The sequence below is a fragment of the Lynx canadensis genome, chromosome C1, assembly GCF_007474595.2.
Source record: "Lynx canadensis isolate LIC74 chromosome C1, mLynCan4.pri.v2, whole genome shotgun sequence".
NCBI lineage: Eukaryota > Metazoa > Chordata > Mammalia > Carnivora > Felidae > Lynx > Lynx canadensis.
In genome coordinates, this window is record NC_044310.1 from 183019407 (window position 1) to 183041882 (window position 22476).

The window sequence follows — 22476 nt, forward strand, 5'->3', positions numbered from 1 at the left end:
CACACCAGGTCTAATCTCCTTTATGGAGCTACTTCTTTTCCTGCTACCTTTTCCTGCTACCAGATAAAATCTCTAGCCAATAACAAAAAGTTCCTCAGGCACTTTAGTTACAAGTGTAAGTTCGTATCAGTAAGTAGTACACCTACTCTAGTGTAGTAATCACAAACTGAATGCTGTTTAATGTTGAAGCTTCTCTATGCCTCCCGCATAGGCTGCAGTGGGGAAGGAAGGAGACAAGACTGACTTCTCTGTTCCCCAGCCTCAGGCTCCTCCTCCTCCTTTACCCTCATTGTCTGCCTCTGCCTCCTCCAGGACTAGAAGAGTTGGGGAAAGGAGGACACAGAAGGGGACACGGACCATGGTCTGACCGACTGGCACCCTTCTGGCAGTGACATTCTCTGTCCAGGTCAGGTGTTTAAAATTGTCTCTCTGGGATGCTTATGTAGGTTCTCCAGCAACACCCCCATCCCTGGGACCTCTCACCTGCAGTTCCCTCTCCCCCATATGAATGCACCTCTCTGCTGATAGCTCACGTTCCTCTCCAGGCAGCCTGGGTCTCCTCACTCTTGAATAGGATCTAGGAGAATGCCAACCCGGCTGTGGCCCATGGCTCACATTTGGACACTAGGAAATATACACTTCTGACCCATCATTGGTGGGGATGGAGTATTTCTCAAACACAGACCTCTTTTTATTTAATTTCTGGCAAGCAAGCTCTGGTCAGAACTATTTAGTCTTCAGATTTATCATATGCCAGTCTACCGGCCCCTAAATTTCATGGAACACATATCAGGGATCCAAGCAATCTCCTTGAAGCTTCTGTGACTGGGCTTGGGGTCAGGTGAAATCATCCTTAGCCTCTGCTATGGTGGGAGGGGAGCAGCAGTGGGATTCATAGCAGACCTGTCTCCAAAGAAATCTGTTCTCGGATCTCCAACTTCTTAAATGGGGAAGGAGGCCATGGGTTGGAACACTTGTATTTCACTCTGAAATGTGAAATGTCATGTGCCCCATGAAATGAAATGAAATGCCCCACTTTCCTGGGGCATACACCTGGTTGAATGATTCCTTCATCGATTGCCAAATTCATTCACAGTAAAGACACACAAAAAAATTCTGCTGTATTACAAAGAAATAAATGAAACATTGTGTCATAAAATACTGTCTATTCCACTCTTCTGAATACAGATTCATGTCACATTCTGATTCAAATTTTGTGAGTTTTTACATTTATATTGCTAGCCCAGGAGGCTGCCAGTGGCATCAAAAGATCTGTGCCCACCCCTCCATTCCCTCCCTGAGAGTTCCTCATAAGATTTTATGTTTCTCTTCAACTAAATTAGGAGAAAAAAACAAGACCAGCATTGTTGAGGTCTCCTCTGCCCATTGGAAGTCTTCTTGCTGGGAGGTCATATACACCTCCAGGCACATCTCTGACATGCACCTCTGGGGGCAGAAAAACACCATCAGGGACTTGTTTGGGGCTGGGGTTCATGTTTGCTGGTTTTTCATCTTCTCATATTTAGATGACTGCTTGTAACCCTCCTCTTTTTCACTGCTTTCTCAGCCTTCAGAAGCTTAATTAGACATTGCCAATGTAAGTACATCTTATACAGAGCCATGTAGTAATGGTTTCTTAAGGTCCTGTGATAAACGCAAGAACCAACCAAAACATTAAGTAGTTTATCTCAAAGCAGCATAATTTCAGAGTTCAGTTGCCCAAGATATACTTATCTTCAGAGAATCCCAGAAACTCCTTGGAGAGACATGTAGGGGCGTCTGTCACCCCCACAGACTCTCACAGTTGAAGTTCAAGTTAGCTTGTAACAGTGAAAGGAGGCGAAGGTCCCAGGGAAGGAGCCAAATTCCAAGTAATTTGGCATGGTATAATCTCGGACTGAATTTAATCACAGGCTTGGAGTTTTCAAACAATCTTTCTAAATTTCTGCAGGCAATTTACGTAATTATATTGGCACATACATTTTTCCATTTCAATAACAAAGCCACAAAGATCTTTATGTTCGCAGACAAATCTTTAATACTATAAAAGAAAAGCAGCACGCCAATATAAACTCACAAATTCCAAATAGGGGCATGATTCTGAAATTTTTCCCTTCAGAGCTAGTAAGATGCATTCCAAGAAAGGGGAGGCACAGGGCTCTCCTTTGCCAACTCCCTTCCTCCGCTCAGACATAAGTTGTATTCAGACATGAGATGCTTTATTAGCCAAGTCTCTTCCATTCTGCTTTGATATTTTGAGCTCAATTGGTTATGACTTATCACAGCTCTCAGCATGTGTTTGTGGGGAGATTTTTGCTTGTACCCATAGTACATACGTTTTTTATCACAACCAGCTGAGAACACTGGCCTAAGTAGGCAAACTTGGCAGAATCCTGAGCCTTGGCTATTCTACCAAGGCTAAGGAGTTCATACTACTTTCTAGAAGTTGTTTGCTCAAGGAATGAATTCCATATAACTTTATATGAGGGAAGTAGAATGAAAATGACTAAAATAATTTCTGTTCCCTTTTGATTACAGCAAAATAGGCTGAACACAAAGTATGGTTTATAAATTTTAAGCTTATGATCACAGACAGGAGCCATGAACCATGAATGCCAAGTAAGCCCATACCAAGTTAAATGTCAGAGTCAAGTAAAATCTGCATCAAAATTAATGATACATATTTAATGATATGCATAATCACAATAATTGCTCAACTAGATGAGAAGAGAGGTGAAAGACAAATGTTACCAACCTTACTAATCAGCTGGCTCCGAAGGCCACCCACCCTCCTCAATGCTACACCGGCTCCCAAAGGACTAAGGCCCTGGTCTCACAGGAGAGGTTCAGGGGCTATGAATACTGATTTGCTCCACTTCTTCCACAGGCCAGAAACATAGGCTAGGCAATGAGACATAAAGAAATGATTCCCTGCATACTTCCTGCTGTGAGGCTCAAGTAAGCCATTCAGGGCTACTAGAAACATGCCTTTCACTGGCGTAATTCTAGCACCTGGCACAGAGTCAGGATCGATTTGTTAAAAGAATCCCCCACCCCGCTGAAGGACAGGGGTGTTTGTGTGGTGAGATGAGGGAGCAGACTGGCACGGCAGTGGTGAGTCTGAGGAATGTACCTTACCTAGCATACTGGTGAGGTGGTTTACTTTCCTAATATCTAGCACCCAAAGAAATGGGGCTTTTAAGGAATTTGAGGGTATTGTAGTCCTAGAGAGAGAGACAGGGAGTATAAGTTAGAAAAGGCGCCCTTCAAAAACCCTACTTCTTGTATCAAGAACAAGCCTGGGGTGCCTGGGTGGCTCAGTTGGTTGAGCATCCGACTTTGGCTCAGGTCATGATCTCACGGTTTGTGAGTTCGAGCCCTTCATCAGGCTTACTGCTGTCAGTGCACAGCCTGCTTTGGATCTTCCGTGCCCCCTTTCTCTGACCCTCCCCCACTCTCTCTTTCAAAAATAAATAAACATTAAAAAAAATTTTTTTTAAAGAACAAGCCTTATTCTCATCACAAGGGAAAAAAACACTTCCTTTTCTTCTTCTTTTCTTTTCTTTTGTGTGTGTGTGTGTGTGTGTGTGTGTGTGTATCTATATGAGGTAATGGATGTTAACTAAACTTATTGTGGTAATTATTTCACGATACATGTAAGTCAAGTCATTATGCTGTATACCTTAACCTAATATGTTGTTGTCAAATATATCTCAATAAAACTGAAAGAAAAAATAATTAAATGGCATTCCTGGCATGTGACGAACATGTAGTAAATGCCATTAATGGTGGTCTCAGCCACTCCCAAATCTGTTCACAGTGCTGCAAGCCAGCAGTATGGCTAAGATGCCTGCAGTGGTCTGGCTCTATGATGCTGGTCCTAGGGGAGAGCTCAGGACTGTGTGTTGAGTGGGAGGGAGCAGGTACAAGAATGTTGATAGCTTGCTTAGGATCTCTGCTTAGTTGAACCACACCCCAAGAGGAATTGGAGGATGCATTCCAAAATGGAAATATACAGAACGTTCCATACAACCACAATCATTCAGGGTTATGAGGAGAATTTTCATCCTGTCTGTGTTATAAATAACCCACTGAGGTCCTTTCCTGAAAGCAAACAATGATGACCTTTCTACCAATTTATATTGATAGTCTGGCTTTCTCAGCTGACAGTACAAATTAAGACCACTGAATACTTTCCCTACCCACTTTTGAATGTCTTAAAATTGCCAAGAATAATCATTTCTTTGTAAATCACATAGGGCAAGTTTCGATATAATCAAGGGGTAATTTCATTATTAGACAGAACTTGCAAAACCTTCTTAGGGACAGAAAATGTTTTTGTTGGATAACAGAAATAGTGGCCCTGAAATGGCTTTCCTGAAAAATGAAAATAATATGCAATATATTATTTACATAGAAAGAAAATGTTACAGAACAATCATTCTCAGAGTTACTCATGCTATGGGATTAAACATAACTCCTCCAAGTACTTTAAAACAGCAAAGTTATTAAGACTATAATAACTTTGTAATAAAAGTTTGTATGTCCAGTTATGACATGTGGTTTTCATAGAGAAGACCAATTAAAGACAGCTGTGTCTTAAGTACATTTTGGAATGCAGGCTTATGACGGGTAGTAACAATAGTAAGCCTTCACTCTCTGCCACTGATTACTAAACACACAGACACACACACGTACAAACTTTGGGAGGAGCCTTTCTTATATGGGACCTAAACATAGAGTCCTATATGGTGATAGGTCTAGATCAACTTCCACAGCAATGCTGGTGTTGGGAGGCAGAAGTGACCCTGTCTTACATCTTAACCAGTTCCTTCCAAGCTTTTGCTCTATGCTGAAAAGGCTTGAGTGGTGGTAGAGCTTTGCCCTGCAACGGAAAGCAGCATGGTATAGAAAATATTTTTTGTTTTTTAAATCAGGAATCCTGATTCATGAGACTGCTTCTTCCACTGACCAGGGCTATGTCTTTGGCACAAACCAGTTAATGCCCTGTGGTTTGGTTTGCCCATCTATAAGATAAAGGATTGCCCCTTGGCCACTTGTGGTTCTCCATTAAAGTCCATCTTACAGAAGGCTATGAAATCATTGGCTTTCTACATCTTCCTAGGAAACTGGATGGTTTTAAAATATGTCTATAAATCCTTTGACACTCTTCCCTTTGAAAGGTGGAGTCTACTTCTCCTCTCTAGGGTAACCCTGTGTGACCTTCAAGGCTAGATCATTAAGACTGATACTGTCTTTCTCTCATTCATTCTCACACTGGCTCTCTCCCACTCTCTTCTGGATCCCTGAAGTGATCTTCTGGATCACTCCTTTTGATCCCTGAGCTACCACGTAAGATATCCAGCTATTCTGAAACCACCATGCTAGAGAAAACCACAGAAAGAAGCCCCCCAGAAGCTATTTAAATCTTACAAGCCAGGTAACTGACATGAGTGAAGAAGCGTTTGAGATTATCCCAGCCTCAGACATTGTCTGTAATCTCATAGGATATCTTTAACAATAACTACTCAGCTCAGCCACTCCTGAATTCCTGATCAATAAGAGATATTAAATAATTGCTGTTGTTTTAAGCCACTAATTTTGGGGTAATTCGTTTGCAGCCTCTGTAACTGGAAGGGGAACTATAACAGAATCAGGAGTAGGGGGAAAATGACACCTTCAAGGTCAAACAAGGAAGTCTTCAGCAACCACAAGAACCTCAGGAAAGGAGACTTAGAAGTCTTCAAGAATGATGATGGTAGATATAATTCACCAATAAATGCCACACCTAGCAACACCAGAATAATCACCTCTCTATTTTCAAATGTTTATGAACATTTCCCCACATTCACGGTTAAGAGAAATATAGTAGAGAAGAATGACCCTAAGTGGAACCACTTAAATCTGGCAGCAAGGTCAAAGGTAAAGGAACCAGCTAGAACATCATTCAGTCATTTCTATGGAGGCACTGACACAACTGCTTGCTGGCTTTCCGCCTCAGGCCTTCCTTAATAGATTGTGCAGTTGATAAAGTGCAAGTGTTTTCTCAAACATATCTCCCCAATAACTCTGAAAAGTAGGACTACTCCATTTATTTATGTATTTATTTAATTAAAAAATGTTTATTTGTTTTTGAAGGAGAGAGAGAGACAGAACATGAGCAGGGAGGGGCAGAGAGAGGGAGGAAGACACAGAATCCAAAGCAGGCTTCAGGTTCCAAGCTGTCAGCCCAGAGCCCGATGTAGGGCTCGAACTCACAAACTGGGAGATCATGACCTGAGCTGAAGTTGGTTGCTTAACCGACTGAGCCACCCAGTCTCCCCAGGACTATTCCTTTTAAAAAGACAAGGAAAAGAGATGGAGTCCACTGAGGAAGGTGGCACCTACCAATGGACCAAAGATAGTGAGTTTGCGATGCCCCATGCGTCCTAGTGAAGCTGACCCATGGGCGATGCTCAGGAGATGACAAATGGTGGCCAGCAGCCAGGATTTAACCACAAATCTGTAGTTTTTCTTCCCGATCCACCCAGTGTTTTTGAAATAGGAAATTTCACATAAAAAGTCTACATTTCTAGCTTTCCTTGAAACACTGGAGTTCATCCCTAAGTATGAATTACCACCTGATCTCACTCACTGGAGCTGACTGGCTGTTTCTCCCTTTAGACATAACATGTCCTACTGGCCACAGTCCCCACTGCTCCCTATTGCTCTACACCTGGGCTCACTTCACTGGCTTACTTTCCATTTCTGTCCCTGTGGTCATTTAAGTTTGTGTCTGATGACCTATACCAGTAGAAGAATTTCTGACTCCAAAACCCCAGGTGTTTTTCGATAGCTGCAGGCTTGAAATTTGGGGCAGTTTGGAAATTCCAATAAATTTTGCTGTTGAGCCCTTGTCAATTTCTCTCTCTAGACTACAAATGTGGGACCATGACAAACCCATATGCCTAGCAGCTATGTAAGTCATCTTACAACACATAGGGTGATAAGTGTGACTGGAAATATATACTGAACCTATTTGATACATCCAAATTATCTTTAAAATACAAACTGTCCATACAGAGGTCTAACATTCCTAGTCCAAGTTAATATGGAAAAGCAGTAGCTGTGAGATTAGGATGCACAGAAATGAAACAATGAGATCTACCTGTTGTAAAGTAAACATATAATCATTTACCACAGAATATCTTCAAGGTGATTTCTAGTGGGGACTTAATTAGGCAGTGAGGGCATTTGTGAGAGATTAAGACCGGCATTTTCAGGGTTGGGTCTGTGTGTGGTGTGGTGTGTGTGTGTGTGTTAGAGGAAACAAAACAAGACAGAACAGCTTACCAATTCCAGACATTGTCTGTGGCCATAGGCAGCAGCATAATGTATGCTATTGTAACCTTCTTTGTCCCGGATAGATGGGTTTGCATCATTTTGAAGCAGAAACTCTAGACATCTGCAAGTATAAAAATGGGGTGTTATTTTAGAAAACATCTCTAGACTAAAAGTTATAATTAATGTAAATATTCTCCTATTATAAATGTTCCACAAAGCACTTTGTGAATTTAAGTGTTTCTTTAAAAGTCCTACAGCAATGGGTGCCTGGGTGGCTCAGTCGGTTATGCTTCTAACTCTTGATCTTGACTCAGGCCATGATCTCACAGTTCATGAGTTTGAGCCCTGCACTGTCAGTGCAGAGCCTGCTTGGGATTCCGTCTCTCCCCCTCTCTGTTCCCCCCCCCTCTCTCAAAATAAATAAACTTTTAAAAATATCCTACAGCAATGAAGGTTTATGTATTAAAAGTTTTACTTGTTTGTGTTTTCTGTATCCATCTTTACTTCAGCTTAAAATAGCCATTCTAGAATTCAGGAAAAGCTTTAGGAACAAGAGGGTAGTTAAGTACTGTCCCCCACCTCAATTTATTGAAAGTACTATTTCCTCCTCACTGAGTTGTTTTAATGTCATTATCAATTATTGCATATTTATCCATACATGGGCTCATTCCTGGACTCTGTTCTGTTACAATAATCCATTTGTCTCTTCCTGCATTGATTGGTTTTGTTTTTATCGTTTGCATACAATTTTATATTAGTTCCAGGTGTACAACATTGTGATTCAGCAATTCTATACATTATGCTGTGCTCACCACAGCAAGTGTAGCTGCCGTCTGTCACCAATGTTACTACAACATTATTGATTCCCTGTGCTGCACTTTTCATCTCCATGACTTATTTATTTTACAACTGGAAATTTGTATCTCTAATCCCCTTTACCTATTTTGCCCATTCTTCTGCCCCTATCCTCTGGCAACCACCAGTTTGTTCTCTGTACTTATGAGTCTGTGTCTGGTTATGTTTGTTTGTTCACCTGTTTTGTTGTTTCGATTCCACACATAAGTGAAATTATATGATATTTGTCTTTATCTGACTTACTTCACTTAGCATAATAAAGAATAATTAAGTCTCTTTTTCCTTTTCACCTTAAAGTACAGAACCTGTCTGTCGTCAGGATTACTGAGTAATGAGTTTTTGAGTTCCACGTTCAAAAGATGAGCTCTCAAATGTAACAAAGAAGTGGTCAGGCCATTACAGCAAGAGAGAGGGATCTACTTTTAACCTTGCTATTGGAGACTACCATCAATCCAAAGGTTAGAAAATGAAAATTAGGAAGAATAAGAAAATAACAACAGCAAAAGAACTTAAGAATAGCCCAAATAATAAAAAGATTAAAGGAGCAGGCAAACACTTAAAAAATATAAAAGATTAATTCAGTAACCACATCTGAAGAAAGACGCTTACATTGCATCATTATGTATAGACTAGAACAAAATAATTAATAATAAACTTAGAAAGCCTTTTTGGAAAGAATTATAATTTTTCTAAAAGAGCCACAATCTTTACAATGGGTTGGAGGTAGGGATGTGATGTGGCTCCGACTTGGCTGAAATGCCCCAAAGCCCAGGACACAAGTGCCGGGGGATGTAGGAATTCTGTTCAAGGTCTTCTGGTCAAAGAGGGAATAAGTAGTCAGGAAGCACCACTCCATAATTTCAGTTTTATATCCATGGCAGTGGGACAAATGTGTCCTCTACAAGGTCAAGCTGATTCAATTTCATACTCAAATCAAGATTCTCAAATGCTCAAATTATACTTACATCAAAATATGCAATGGAAGCATGTACATTAAATAAGACCATCCAAGGGAAAATGCCTATTGTTTCCTCAAACACTTTATTTTTGGTTCTAATTTTTTTAAAGTTTTTATTTTAATTCCAGTTAGTTCACATACCATGTTATATTAATTTCAGGTGTACAATACAATAATTCAACACTTCCATACATCATCCTGTGACTCAAACACTTACCTATCTTTTGGCATAAGGCAAAAGGAGTAAATAAGTCACACACAGAGACGACTAACACAGATATTTTAATTTCTAGAAAAACTGATAAAAGACACAAATTTTTTACACCAAATATCTACAAGTTACCTGATTTATCCATCAAATGCTCCATAATAAATCAAACTATTATTGGAGTTCTGATATCATTCTGTCTTTGGTGATTTGTACCTTAAAAGGAAGTCTTTTTTTATTTTGGCAATTAAATGTCCATGGACAGGATCCCAGGTATGACTCATTTTAAATAGAATTTGGCTCTTGAAATAAAATCATTCAATAGGAAAAGGGTTCTAGTGGATTCACAACCCCCAGCTCCTGAAAGAGTCACATTGTAAAAAACCAGTTGGCGGATTTAATACGTAATTCGGAAAACACTTGGAATTGCTCCCAAAGTGTCATTTACCCCAGGATATAGCTGAACTATACTACCAGCAGTGTGATTTGAAAAGACAACAGCACTGTAGAATTTGAATATTCTCCATATCGTTTCCAAGGGAAAATACATTCCACTTTTTTTTTTTAATTTTTTTTAACGTTTATTTATTTTTGAGACAGAGACAGAGCATGAACGGGGGAGGGTCAGAGAGAGAGGGAGACACAGAATCGGAAGCAGGCTCCAGGCTCTGAGCCATCAGCCCAGAGCCTGACGCGGGGCTCGAACTCACAGACTGTGAGATCGTGACCTGAGCCGAAGTCGGACGCTCAACCGACTGAGCCACCCAGGCGCCCCAATACATTCCAGTTTTAACTGGGGATGCTTATCTCTTCTCCTCCCAGGGCTGTGGCTACCACTTTGGGCACCTGCGCTGCAAAATCAAGACCTGCACGTTAAGTCAGAGATGTATCTGGATGAGAGATGTAGCCTCTCTGCTCCGAAGAGCTCTCAGGAAGCCTGGTTCCCTGCCTCCCCTGCCTGTCCTGCTTTTTCCGTCTCCATCAGCCATAAGAGGGTAAGAGGGCTGCTCTTGGCACGATTTCACTGGAGAAGGGGGCGCTGGCTGATGTGGCTTAAAATTCTACAGTCTTTGAATATCATTAAGTTTGGAATATTAGGGCAAAACCTTGGTCATTCTGCTTTACTCATGGCTATGTTTCCTGTCCCCACCCCAGTAACAGCCCAAGTTACGTCCCACAACCTGTATCAGGGCCAAACTTTCTAACTTCTCTTCCACAATGGTCTGGACCTGGGAGGACAGCCCAGTGGACAGTGGGAAGACCCTAGAGGGGACACAAGCCTTCAGGTCACAAAGAAATTGGTTCTTCTGACAACTGGAGAAGAGAATAAACAAGTTAGGAACTGTGTGGGTGCAGACTCTTAAGAGAACTGTATCCACTAGTTTCAAGGAGGCGGGACACAAAGTGTGGGCAACAATCATTCCTTTGTTCATTTGTTTAACAAACAGTCACTGAACACCAGCGACACGCTAGCTACTGCACTGAGCAGAGCACAACCTTCACACTCTGCTTTGTTGCACAAGGACTCTCAGAGGATGAGGCATTACAGCTTCCTGTGCATCAACCCCCCTGGGTGATGGCAGGGACTCTGGCCCTTGTCACAGTACTAGCTAAGTCTCTGTCAGAAGCCAGAGAGAGAGAGGTGGGATGAGGTGGGGTGGGAGAAGTTGTGGGAAAGAGTGAAGGACTATTTGTGAGCTGATGTTTGTGGGTTGGGGAGGGGAGGGAGAACACAACCACAGTATTGCACGCTGAAATTTCAAAACATTTATTTATAGAACCTGGTAAATAGTTACCCCCAGGTCATTAAAAGAGAGCCGATGGCCTGAGAGGAGGCTTAATGTGTCCCCTGAGGCATATGATGCATGGCAGTCAAAAATGATATTTAAGACACCTGTTCCTAAAAACTGCTGACCAATCACAGTGATGGTCTTGGCAAAGGGTTCAATTTTAGGAAGAGTTCCTTGTGTAAAAATAGCATAATTAAGGGATATATTAAAAGAACCATTTCCTCTTCACTAAAGGCAAGCCCATATCGCTTCCTCAATATCCCAAATCAAACCCTAGAATAGCAAGGGCTGCCCTACGTGACAACCCAGAAAAGCAGACAAGCATCAGTAATTACAACTTGTGCTTTAAGCTGAGAAGAAACTTACAATGCGGCTTCCTTTTCCTTCAGCTCTCTGGCTCTTTCAAGTTCTTCTGAATTTTCATGGGCATTTCCTAAGATAGTCTTACTTCTCAACATAAGGGAAAGAAAAAAATTACAATTATTTGTTTTAATGGCAAGGCTGCTAGTGATTTTGGTACAACTTCTATCTCAACATCTTTTCCCCCAACCCAAAAGAAATAAGCACAACTGATTTTCATTGAGGATCTACGTGGTTCTCTTAAAGGCCATCCAGTAAATCTATTCTCTCCCAAGAAACCCAACTGAGAACATGACTTTCCTAGAATTTCCACCCTGGTTTCAGTAAGTAAGAAAACAATCAAGTCGTCCTCCCCTCTATAAATATCCTAAACTCCCCAAGTAAATAGGAGGCAATTTAGCTTAGACCTCCCTGACTCCTACCACATTCCTTGTTGCCTCCTTGTCAGTTCAGCATCTCACTTATCCAGGAATGGGGTTCTAGTCACTCTTCAACTGACAGAGAAATTCTTCATCACATAGGATTCCTTTCTCAGCTTTAACATTGAAGTGTACTTGCTCCCACATTCTTTTCTAAGTGAGCAGCATAGAGCCTGCTATGTAGTAGGGTCTCAATAAATGTTTGTCGAATTAATAACCTATGGGTCTACGGGATCCAGAGTGTAGGGACATCAGATTTGCCAATATTATGTAAACATAAAAAGAAAAATAGTGTTTCCCAAACTGGAAATATGGATTATAATCCATTATGGAATTATGAAATTAATTTAGTAGATTGCAGTAATTAGGGTTTTTTTAACAAGATAAAAGAGAAAATATCAGAATCATCACACAGAGTAAAAGTAAATATGGTTTTATGAAATTCTGCCTCCTTTTTACACACACACACACGTCTATATAGACATATAGGTATTTAAAACCTATATATTTGAGTACATATACTGGGTCATGACATCAAATGTATTTCTTACCGTGGGTCACTGTGTAAAATATTTAAAAGCCACTGCTGCATACGAATAGAATTTAGCACTGACCCAGAATCAATTCCGTAACACAGAGTGGCAAGTAAGTCAATAGTTCTCCAAACAGGGTCACCAAAAAGCATTCCTCTGAAGGAGGCCCTGGTCCTCAAGTCTTTGAGAACAATCTCATAAGCTGTGGGCACCTCTCACACCATTTCCACCTGACCTGGTTCACTTCTGCTTTTCATCCCTGGACACCTAGGATCCAAACATGTCCAGGGCATCCAGCTTCCTCTCTCCAGCTCCTGATAGAGCATTCTTGCCCAGGTTTGGAAAGAGTGCCAATTTTACACATACCAACGCTGCATTTGAAGGCTATTGGGATTATACACGGATGGATATTTTCGACACGTGACGTATTTATTAGCGAATGTAAGTTTGAGAGCCAATGAAGCATTTAAGTGGTGATGATGGCAACTGCAGTATATGACAAAATAAATCACAGCTGATCTCGAATGAACTGAAAACATGGGCTTGACAGCTCCACTTGGCATTCAACCCAAAGACGAGAGAAGAGAAATAATTGGGCAGTGACACGTAATAATCAAACATAAAGAGAGCAGAATGGGAAAACTGGGGTTAGGGAAGAGGCATTTCTAACTCCTCTGGCCCTGGATGAGAGAGATTCTTCACTCAAGTTTCCATGAGGCAGTATGAAGAAAACTGAGTAAACCCTCCTCCTGTAGCCATACCCCCAAAGTAAATTTGAGCAAGGCTGTTTTTACTTTCTATCCATGTCTGATGCAGCAGCATAGTGTAAAGCTGTCCGTCCCCAGTCATCTGTTTCATTAACGTTGGCCCCTGTGGTCACTAATGTCTCAATACAATGGAAATGACAATTTGCAGCTGCATAGTGCAAAGGCGTCCTGAAAAACAAAGAGCAATTTCTTACTTCATTCAGTCTGAAAAACAGACCTCCCCCCCCCCCGCCCCAATCATCAGCATTAGCACTGACAGCCTTATTCCTGGGAGTGGGGAAAGCTCTTCAGCTCTCAGAGTGTGGATGCCAAGGGACATGCCTTCATTTGAATTTATACATTGGAGCTGAGGATACAAAGACAGTGGCTTCAGACACGGCCACCTACCTGAGGATCTATCCTTTCTTTCCATTCCTAGTGCCTATCCTGGTTCAGACCTACATTACTGCTCTTTTAGACTATTGCAATACCATCCCTATTGGCCTCCTTAGCTCTAATCAAATTTCTATCTATTTCTAATTGGTATGAATGAAGAACTGGATTTTCTAAGGTCCAATACCCACATACGACATCCTGTTCTAAAGCCATCGGTCCTCTCCACTGAGCAAAGCCTTGATTCCTTAGTCTGGAATGGAAGACCTCCCCAAGCTGGGCCCAAACTACCTTTATAAAGTATCTGTCTCTCCCCTGGATGCACCCATTACTACAAGCCCCTTGGGGGTAGGGATGTAGGTTAATGGGAAGAACAATGCCCATGAGCTATACCAAACCACATCCCCTCTCTGGGCCTGGGCTTGCTCACCCTTGCTTCAATAAGGACCTGTGAGCAGCTGTCCCCTAACATCTATGCTAGGTCTAAAATTCCTAGAATTTTACATGCACATGTAAATTTATTACATGTATAACTCATTTAGTTTCTCCAAGCCACTTTTATTCATCTACGAGAAAAGGATAATAAGCATCCCCATATATCTCATAGAGAGACCATGAAAAACCAAATGGGTAATATATAAGAAACACATGCACCTTATAAAGAGTAAGGCATTGCAGAAACATGAAGCAATTTATTTTATATTACTTATTTTTAGTCCCCAATTATTTAACAGTTTATCTGGTGCGCCTAGCCAATATTTAGGGTATAATAATCAAATGAATTACTTTATATCAAAGTGAATAACTACTTCAAGAACTATTGATTAATTTTCAAGTACCACTCTTTTATATTTTAAAGTCAATATATGGGCTCTTTTACTAGTTGACTTTCTCCTCTTTCATCCCCCCAAAAGTAAATTATAAGTATTTTACAAGATCCAGTCCTGTTCCTCAGGAGAGCCATGGACAGGTAAGAGGAGAGACAAAACAGAGAGTCCACTAGAACAGTGTGATATGTGCTTCAGTTGTGAAGTATGGAGGGTACCAGGGGAAGGGGAGGGAGGTGTTACTTAACCTAAGTCTGGAAGGGTGGGTAGGAGTACCATAGATTGGTTGGTAAGAGAAGAAATCTGTAGCAACTCCAAGAGCCAGGGTGCATGTGGAGAGGAGGGGTAGAGAGATGCATGGAAAAAAAAAAACAAAAAACTGGAAGAAGACACAACTGACATTTCTAAACAGAGCTGCGAGAGGAGATGCCTTCCTTGGGGCTTGTGCCTGCTTTGTTGTGTTTCACTACAAAAAGGGATTTCCTTCTGAGGACAGAATCTCCCCAGCTAGCTTCCCTGTTTACCATTTCAGTATAACATGATTTCCAGATGGATTGCTCCCCACTCCTTTTACTTAGGCACTTGAAGCAGAGTTCCCTGTTTACATACCTCCCACACTTGTCCTTTTTATGGAAATCTGCTCCGCTGCTCTGCAAGAGTTTTATACATTCCACGTTACTAGAAAGACAGGGAAAACATTATTAAGATGGTAGACGTCAATTGCTGGGCTACCTTCAGAAAGAGCTGTTTTTGGTGAAGTATGGGCCAAGATGAAATGATAGTTCCAGCTTTAAATTCTGCTAACACAAAAACAACGTGAACATATGAGGAAGGTAATATTGCAAGGATCTAAAGTTCCTGGAATTCCTTTTTCCATAAATCAATGCATGAAAGAGCCTGATGGAACATTTTCAATTCCATGACCAAGGTATTTAATTTTTACATGGTTATTATTACATGATTAAACCTTTAAGTGATGGTTTCATCATTTATCCTAAAATTCTCTTTCAAAAGCATCAAGGGTTTGGGAAATAACCCCTTAAACATATGATGATTTTGCATCACCTTTAAACAATGAGCCAGAATGGAGAAGCATTACCTTTTATCACAGCAGAATGAATTCACTGTGATAACTGTTTTCAACCCAGACTCTCCATAATGGAAAATAAAACAGCTGCATTTCCCTGTCTTTGTAATATAGGTAAATAAATGTGCAAAAAATAAAAGGCCAAAAGTGATGTAATGGAGCATAGTGATCTTCCAAAGCTTCTTTGTCATTTGCAGAAGCAATAAATCATATTTAGTAAAGAAAAAAGGACCCACTGAAGTGAATTTTCCTATTGAAGGGCATGTAGCTGAATATTAATTCTACTAGGAATTTCAGATATGAATCCAGAATGGTGTGTTTCCACTTTCCGTGTAGGTCTGATATTTTTTTCAAATGTCGGCATAAAAAGAGACAATCATCCATTATTGTTTTAAACTTGGAATGCTGAGTAGTCGTCTCAGATTTACTATTTTATTATCATTTAAGTATGAAAAATGATCTCATTAATGATGAACCTGAGCAGGGTGCCCCCCCATCCACCCTTTGTAGTCACCTCTCTCAGAGAACTAGCTGTTTCTGTCATCAAATATGAGAACTTTCTGAGACCATTATGTGTCTGTGTAGCGTGCCCGTTGATAGGAGGCACCTGTCTCTTACTGAATGAACCCAAAGGATCAAGGGCAGAGGCAGATCTAGTTGTGTGGCTCATGAGACTCATTTGGGGAGAGGGGTTGGGTAGAGGGAGATTCATTTAAAAAATAATACATAACTATGAATATAAAACTAAATACAAGATTTTGGAAGGGACCCATGCAAATAAAGGCCCTGAAGTTTCACAGTCAACCCACCTCTGATAAAGAGGTAATGCCTTTGATAATGTACAGATGACAAATGGGGAGGTATTGCTTCTCCTTAAGGACAAGAAACTTGATTAAGAACTAACACATTACCCAAACAAGGTCATCTGAGAGAGGCCATGTTTGGTCAATATATGGTCATATATCAATAACATATTGATCAGAGGCTTAATTTCACCACTGATATGAAGAAGAGTACCTGATTAAAACATGCTTTCTACAACTTAAAAAAAAAAAAAAGGCAAGGATTAAATCATTTCTTGCCTATCCTTTGGGTTTTCTTGACCTTTGTTCACATTTAACCATTTAAGTACTTAAAAATCAGCTTTGAAATAAGGACAAAAATATCTGCAAATAAACATGAACTAATTCAATCTTGGATTCCCTTGCGCATCATCCATCTACTAGCAACAACAAAAAAAGAAAAACTTAGGAACAAATCTCAAATTATTTTCTTTTGGTAGAGTATCAGCTAGATACACATTCTATAAGGCTTGAAGACATACAATTTACAAAAATAAGGAAAAGGAAGAGAACGGAAAACACAAGAAAAATGATTTTCTATATGAGATGGGCCAACAATTTTTCTTTAGAAGAACAAACGTACAATTAATCTGCAAGTGCAATAGTGATAGTGATATTTGGTGTTGGTAGAAATGATTCTTTACCCATCTTACTACAGAAATTGACTTTGATTCACAGACAACTTGAGTCAATGAAGATAAATTAGAGGAGTTAAGTCATGAAATAACAACTGAAATTGCTAACTACTCACCCTCCTGCAGCGGCAGCATGAAGGCACGTTCTTCCAAATTTATCTGGGGTGTCTATTTCAAAGCCTGCAGACAGCACGTGCTCATTACTAAACAAGGATACTATGCTATACTTTTGTCCTAGTTAAACCACAAGAAACATTGCAGAGACAGAAAAATCAGTTAGTAGAAAAACCAGAATGCAAGCAATTGTAGTCAGAAAGAGGTTGTCATGGAAACGAATGGTAACTGCTCAAGCTTGGCAATTTTATAGGAAGAACCGTGAAGTCTAGAAGAATTTATTTTCACATTCAGCCCTGGGTGAACCACAGCCCCATATTTCAATCCCAGGGTAGAAATTTATGAAACCAATTTGAGATAAGTAGGGCAATAGGCAGACAGAACACATGGAGAAAACATGGACAGCAAAGGAGTAATCTTAACATGCTGGAGTAGATATTTTCTTATGTGTATTATTAGCTTTCAGTTGGTTTAAGATCTGGGAAACATGCTTTCATGCAGGGATTATTTTTAAACATGCCAAAAGCAGCGAAAGCAGAATCAACCATAGGTAAAGCACTTAAAAGGAAAAAAAATGCCTCTGGGATGTCTGTTGAATTAATTCATAAACAATCTTTGCCTTGCAGACCTCTATCACCTTTGAAAGCCAGGAACTTCTTAATACATGGAGGTTGGCAGAAGCAGTGATAAGAAAGATTAGCAAAGCTCCAAACCAGAAAGAATTTCTTGGTTCTAAACAGTCCCATATTTAAAAAAATAAAAATTAAACATAGGTGGAAGGGATCGAACTGTAGTGATTTTTCAGAGGCCACAGAATGGGGAGGTAACATGACATTTCTACTGTCAAAATGTGGGGAATTGCCCTATTTCCTTTGTTGAAAAGCTTAACTGTTAAATCCGCCATTTTCAGCCTCGAAGGTGTTTTTTCTGATTACAACAAACTTCCGGTAAGCTACGGCCATCCCTTCCTGCCTCTCACTCTGGATCACCCAAGCTTTAACTTGAAAAACAGACAAGGCTCTCATTCTGGGGCAGGAATACGGACACTCAAACAGTAACAACACCAAGTATTGCTGGGAGCTGTCCCCAGACCAGGTCAGGAATATCAAGAAGTGCAGGCAGCCACTTACTCTAATCAGACACCTAGAGCCGTCTGGCTCATTTACAGGACACATTAAGCCTCATCTGTGGTAATGGGGTTACTTACCCGATGATAGCAGCTTTCTGCAGCAGTCAGAGTGAGCATTTAGGGCAGCTAAATGTAAGGGGAACATGCTATGGATTCCACACCTGAGGAGGAAAAGAATGGAGCAGCTCAACGGTAACAGATCTCAAGATACATGCAGAAGAACAACAACCTTTCTAGAAGTTCTCTGATGAAAATGAAATCCACAACACCTCGCTTAGGGACTCTTGCCTGAAATAATTTTATAATTCTTTCACTCAGACAGGAATTGTGCAATCATTTTCTTAAAATAATAAAATCCTAAACCCAGAACAGAATTAAAAACCCCTAACAACACGGAATGTATAACTTCTTTTCTTTTTAATTAAAAAAAATTTTTTTAATGTTTATTTATTTTTGAGAGCAAGAGAGACAGAGCATGAGGGGTGGAGGGGCAGAGACAGAGAGAGGGAGACACAGAATCTGAAGCAGCTCCAGGCTCTGAGCTGTCAGGACAGAGCCCAAAGCAGAGCTTGAACACACGAACCGTGAGATCATGATCTACTGAGCCACGCAGGTGCCCCGAGGAATGTATATCTTCAAGAAAATATTCCCTATAAATGGTGACTCTACACTGAGAATTAATTTACCTTTTTTTTTCAGCTTAGCAATTTTATGTCAGCAACCTGTTTTACTCAGCAACCTGTTTTATTCCTTGAATTGATGAATAAATACTATTGACTCATTATGTGCTAAGCACTTTGCTAAGAATTAATAATGACTGTATTATTGAAAATAAAACTTTGGATGAGAATAAAAGCTAATGTTTACCTTTTGCAGGTGCAATGTCATCTTCCTAATAAACTTTTATATTGCACATTAACCCACATCAGGACACGAGTCATGAAAATGTGCTGAAGCAGTAAACATTATCTTGCATACATTTCATCAATCTAGCATATTTTCCCTAACAGTATTACAGAAAGAATCTAGAAAAGGACTTTTTGGACGGATACCCCACCATAAAACAGTCCCCAGGATGATCCCTTAAGGGATTGGCAGCCTTCTGATGGCAGTGCTTTTTGCTTTCAGAATCAAATCCTCCTCTTGCCCATCACCTCTCCTCGAACAAGGACCCAAAGCCGTGTGCGGAACTGTAGTTCCTAACAAACAGCATCATCAGGAGTTTCCTGTGTACTTATAAGCATTTATAATGTTAGTGTTCATTTCTCAGAGCATCTTGTTATATTCAAATACTGTATTTCAGATTTTGTAAATCCTCTGCATAACACTAGTATATATACTTACACCTGCAGTATTAATGACCTAAGTTTCTTCTCTGCCACAGTTGCCGTTTTCAGATTCTACACTGCATTAAAAACCACATACAGTTTGAATTTGTTAGGTTTCAGATACATGAATTTTATTTGCTATCCTAAAAGCTATTATGATGTGTGTGAATGTGTGAAAGTATCTACATATTCACAGATATTTCATGGTATGCAGTGTTTTGCCAAATCTGAGTTTGCCAGCAATTAACCACCTCTCTCTTTCCGTCAAAACTTTTCTCTGCGTATCGGTGTTTTTGTTCAGTCTTCCCTCTGTTCGTTTCTCTTTCCCTATATGGAGATTTCCAACCCAGTGTATATAATAGCTGGCATCCATCAAGAGATGCAATTTGCTTGTCTTCTGGGCAGTGTCATGTGGAGGAGAACTGCTTGTAATTGCCTCTCTCATCATTTACAAAAAAAATTCTGAAAAGCAATTGCACCAGTGACAACCTTGATGCTCATGGAAAGGAAGAGTGAGTTGGGGGATGGGAGGGAAGCCTTTCTATCTATGCTGCTATTTAAATTGTTCCCTCTTGATTCCAGTGAAACATAGTAATTTTGTAAAATGTCTAACATGCTTTAAAAACACCTTACTAAATGGAATTTTAAGCCAACGAGACTTTACCTAACCATTTTTGTTTGTTTAGGGCAAGTAAGGCAAAAATATATGATTATATGAATATCTCTGGATATTTTCAAGAGAACAACAATATTTTCTAGGATGGTTTCAAGTTCCTGAAAGAATGTGCCTGAAATTAGATTGGATCTCTCAAGATTTCTTTGATCCTTTCCTCATTCGTTAAAAATAATTTTAAGAGGCACCTGGGTGGCTCAGTTGGTTAAACATCTGACTTCTGCTCAGGTCATGATCTCACAGTTCGTGAGTTCAAGCCCCATGTCGGGCTCTATGCTGACAGCTCAGAGCCTGGAGCCTGCTTCAGATTCTGTGCCTCCCTCTCTCTCCGTCCCTCCCCTGCTCACAGTCTGTCTCTCTCTCTCTCAAAAATAAATAAACATTAAAAAATAATTTTAATAAAAATATATAAACATGTGTACAAATATATGTAAAATATAAATATATTAAAATTTTATATATTAAACACATATATATACATACATATGCACACACATATGTATATATATGCAATAAAATATATATTTTTAAGGATACAAAAAGTATATATCTTTATATACAATAATACAAGCAAATGAACTGGAGAAAATAGCATCAAAATCTATAAGAAACCAATTAGGAAAAACATAAAAAGTGTAAATGATAGTATAACAGCAATAGTATTGTAACATATTCCATACACTTCATCATTGTTTTCAGATAATTCATCATACTCTACATTAGCTAATTCTTTTTTTCCTGCTACTTGTAAACTTGAGAAGATAAAGGAGGTAGAACCATTCTAAAAGATCTAGCAAAAATTCTATTTGGTATATGTTTTTTATTCCATAGTTAATAAAAAATCACCACCTCAATTAAGTTTTGAAAACATATTAATTTAGACTCAAGTATTATTGGCAAATATTAGGCCAAGATTGGAAAGAGAATAAAAATTAAATTCAGAATCTCTGAATCACTTTAGAAATGATTCATGCATTTCAAAATAAAATTATTCCTTTACTGTTATAAAGTAAGACTACTTATAAGGAAAGGCCATAAAACCTTTGGCAGGAAAATTAGGGTTTGTCTGCCTTAGTCAAATAAGAAGCATCATCTTACTTCATCAGGTATACATCAAAGAAGATCAAGAAATAAAGATGTCAGATAACCGTAAACTTAACAATGCATAAATTGCAGGAGAGAGGAGACCAATTCTACCTAAAATGCTACATTTATTTGACCAGTCATAAAATTAATGAGATAACATTTGTATTAGCTATTTCTTTTTTTTTCTTTTTTTTTTTCATGTTTTTATTTATTTTTGAGAGAGAGAGAGAGCAGGGGAGGGACAGAGAGAGAGCAGGGGTAGGGACAGAGAGAGAGAGAGAAGGAGACAAAGAATCCAAAGCAAGCAGCAGGCTCTGAGCTGTCAGCACAACGCCCAATGCGGGGCTCGAACTTGTGAACTGTGAGATTGTGCTCTGAGCTGAAATCAGATACTTAACCAACTGAGCCACCCAGGTACCCCTGTATTAGCTATTTCTAATTTAGCTGTTACCTGTGTCTCCTACCCAGTTACTTCAGAACAAATAAGGTCAGCATAAACTGTAGGGACCTATCAGAAGTAAGGAGAGGGTTCGTGCAGGATTAGAATAAAAGTTCTTTTAAGCTTTTCCCTTGGCATCAGAGAGCTACGGCGGTCACTTTCCACCTCCAGTGCTTTCTAGAACTTTCCCTTTGGCTGTATGCTAAAAAAAAAACACTGCGGTTAAGGTGATGGGATCAGAAACCTTGGGTTTGAGTCCTAGTTTTGACATTTGCTAGCTATTGGATCTTTGGGAAGTACACAATGGTTTCCTCATCCAGAAAATAAATAAGATTCCTCCATCCAGAAAATAAATATAATAATAGTGTCAATCTCACAGAACAATTGTAAGGGCTAATTAATAATGCACACCAAGTGCTAAATAAGGGGTCTGGCCATGATAAGCCTTTACCATACAAGTATTGTATTATTGCCCTTGAAATTATTATTAGCTTAGTTGGAAAATTGGCAGTCTATGAGTTTTAAAGTTGTAATCAGGCAATGATTCCTTAAAATCAGGTTTGTGATTCTTTCTTTCTTAAAATCAGGTTTGTGATTCATTCTTTCTCTTTCTTTCTTTCTTTCTTTCTTTCTTTCTTTCTTTCTTTCTTTCTTTCTTTCTTTCTTTCTTTCGGTTTGTAATTCTTTAAAAGCCAAGAATAACTTGTGATCTGCTAGCATTTCTGCTATCT

At 39.6% G+C, this 22476-nt stretch overlaps 1 protein-coding gene across 4 annotated transcripts in view; it reads right to left on the reverse strand.

The window, feature by feature from the left end:
* ANKRD44 (ankyrin repeat domain 44) overlaps nucleotides 1-22476 on the reverse strand; it is a 325303-nt gene that overhangs the window by 89737 nt on the left and 213090 nt on the right. For 2 of the 4 annotated variants that reach the window (XM_030326794.1, XM_030326796.1), the window contains exons 11-16: nucleotides 18298-18380; nucleotides 17093-17156; nucleotides 15022-15090; nucleotides 13241-13381; nucleotides 11501-11581; nucleotides 7333-7444 (exon numbers count right to left, since the gene is read on the reverse strand). In XM_030326794.1, the coding sequence (XP_030182654.1) occupies nucleotides 7333-7444; nucleotides 11501-11581; nucleotides 13241-13381; nucleotides 15022-15090; nucleotides 17093-17156; nucleotides 18298-18380 (550 nt within the window). Of the gene's footprint in view, nucleotides 1-7332; nucleotides 7445-11500; nucleotides 11585-13240; nucleotides 13382-15021; nucleotides 15091-17092; nucleotides 17157-18297; nucleotides 18381-22476 lie in introns of all 4 variants that reach the window. The other 2 variants (XM_030326793.1, XM_030326795.1) reach the window with 1 other exon arrangement.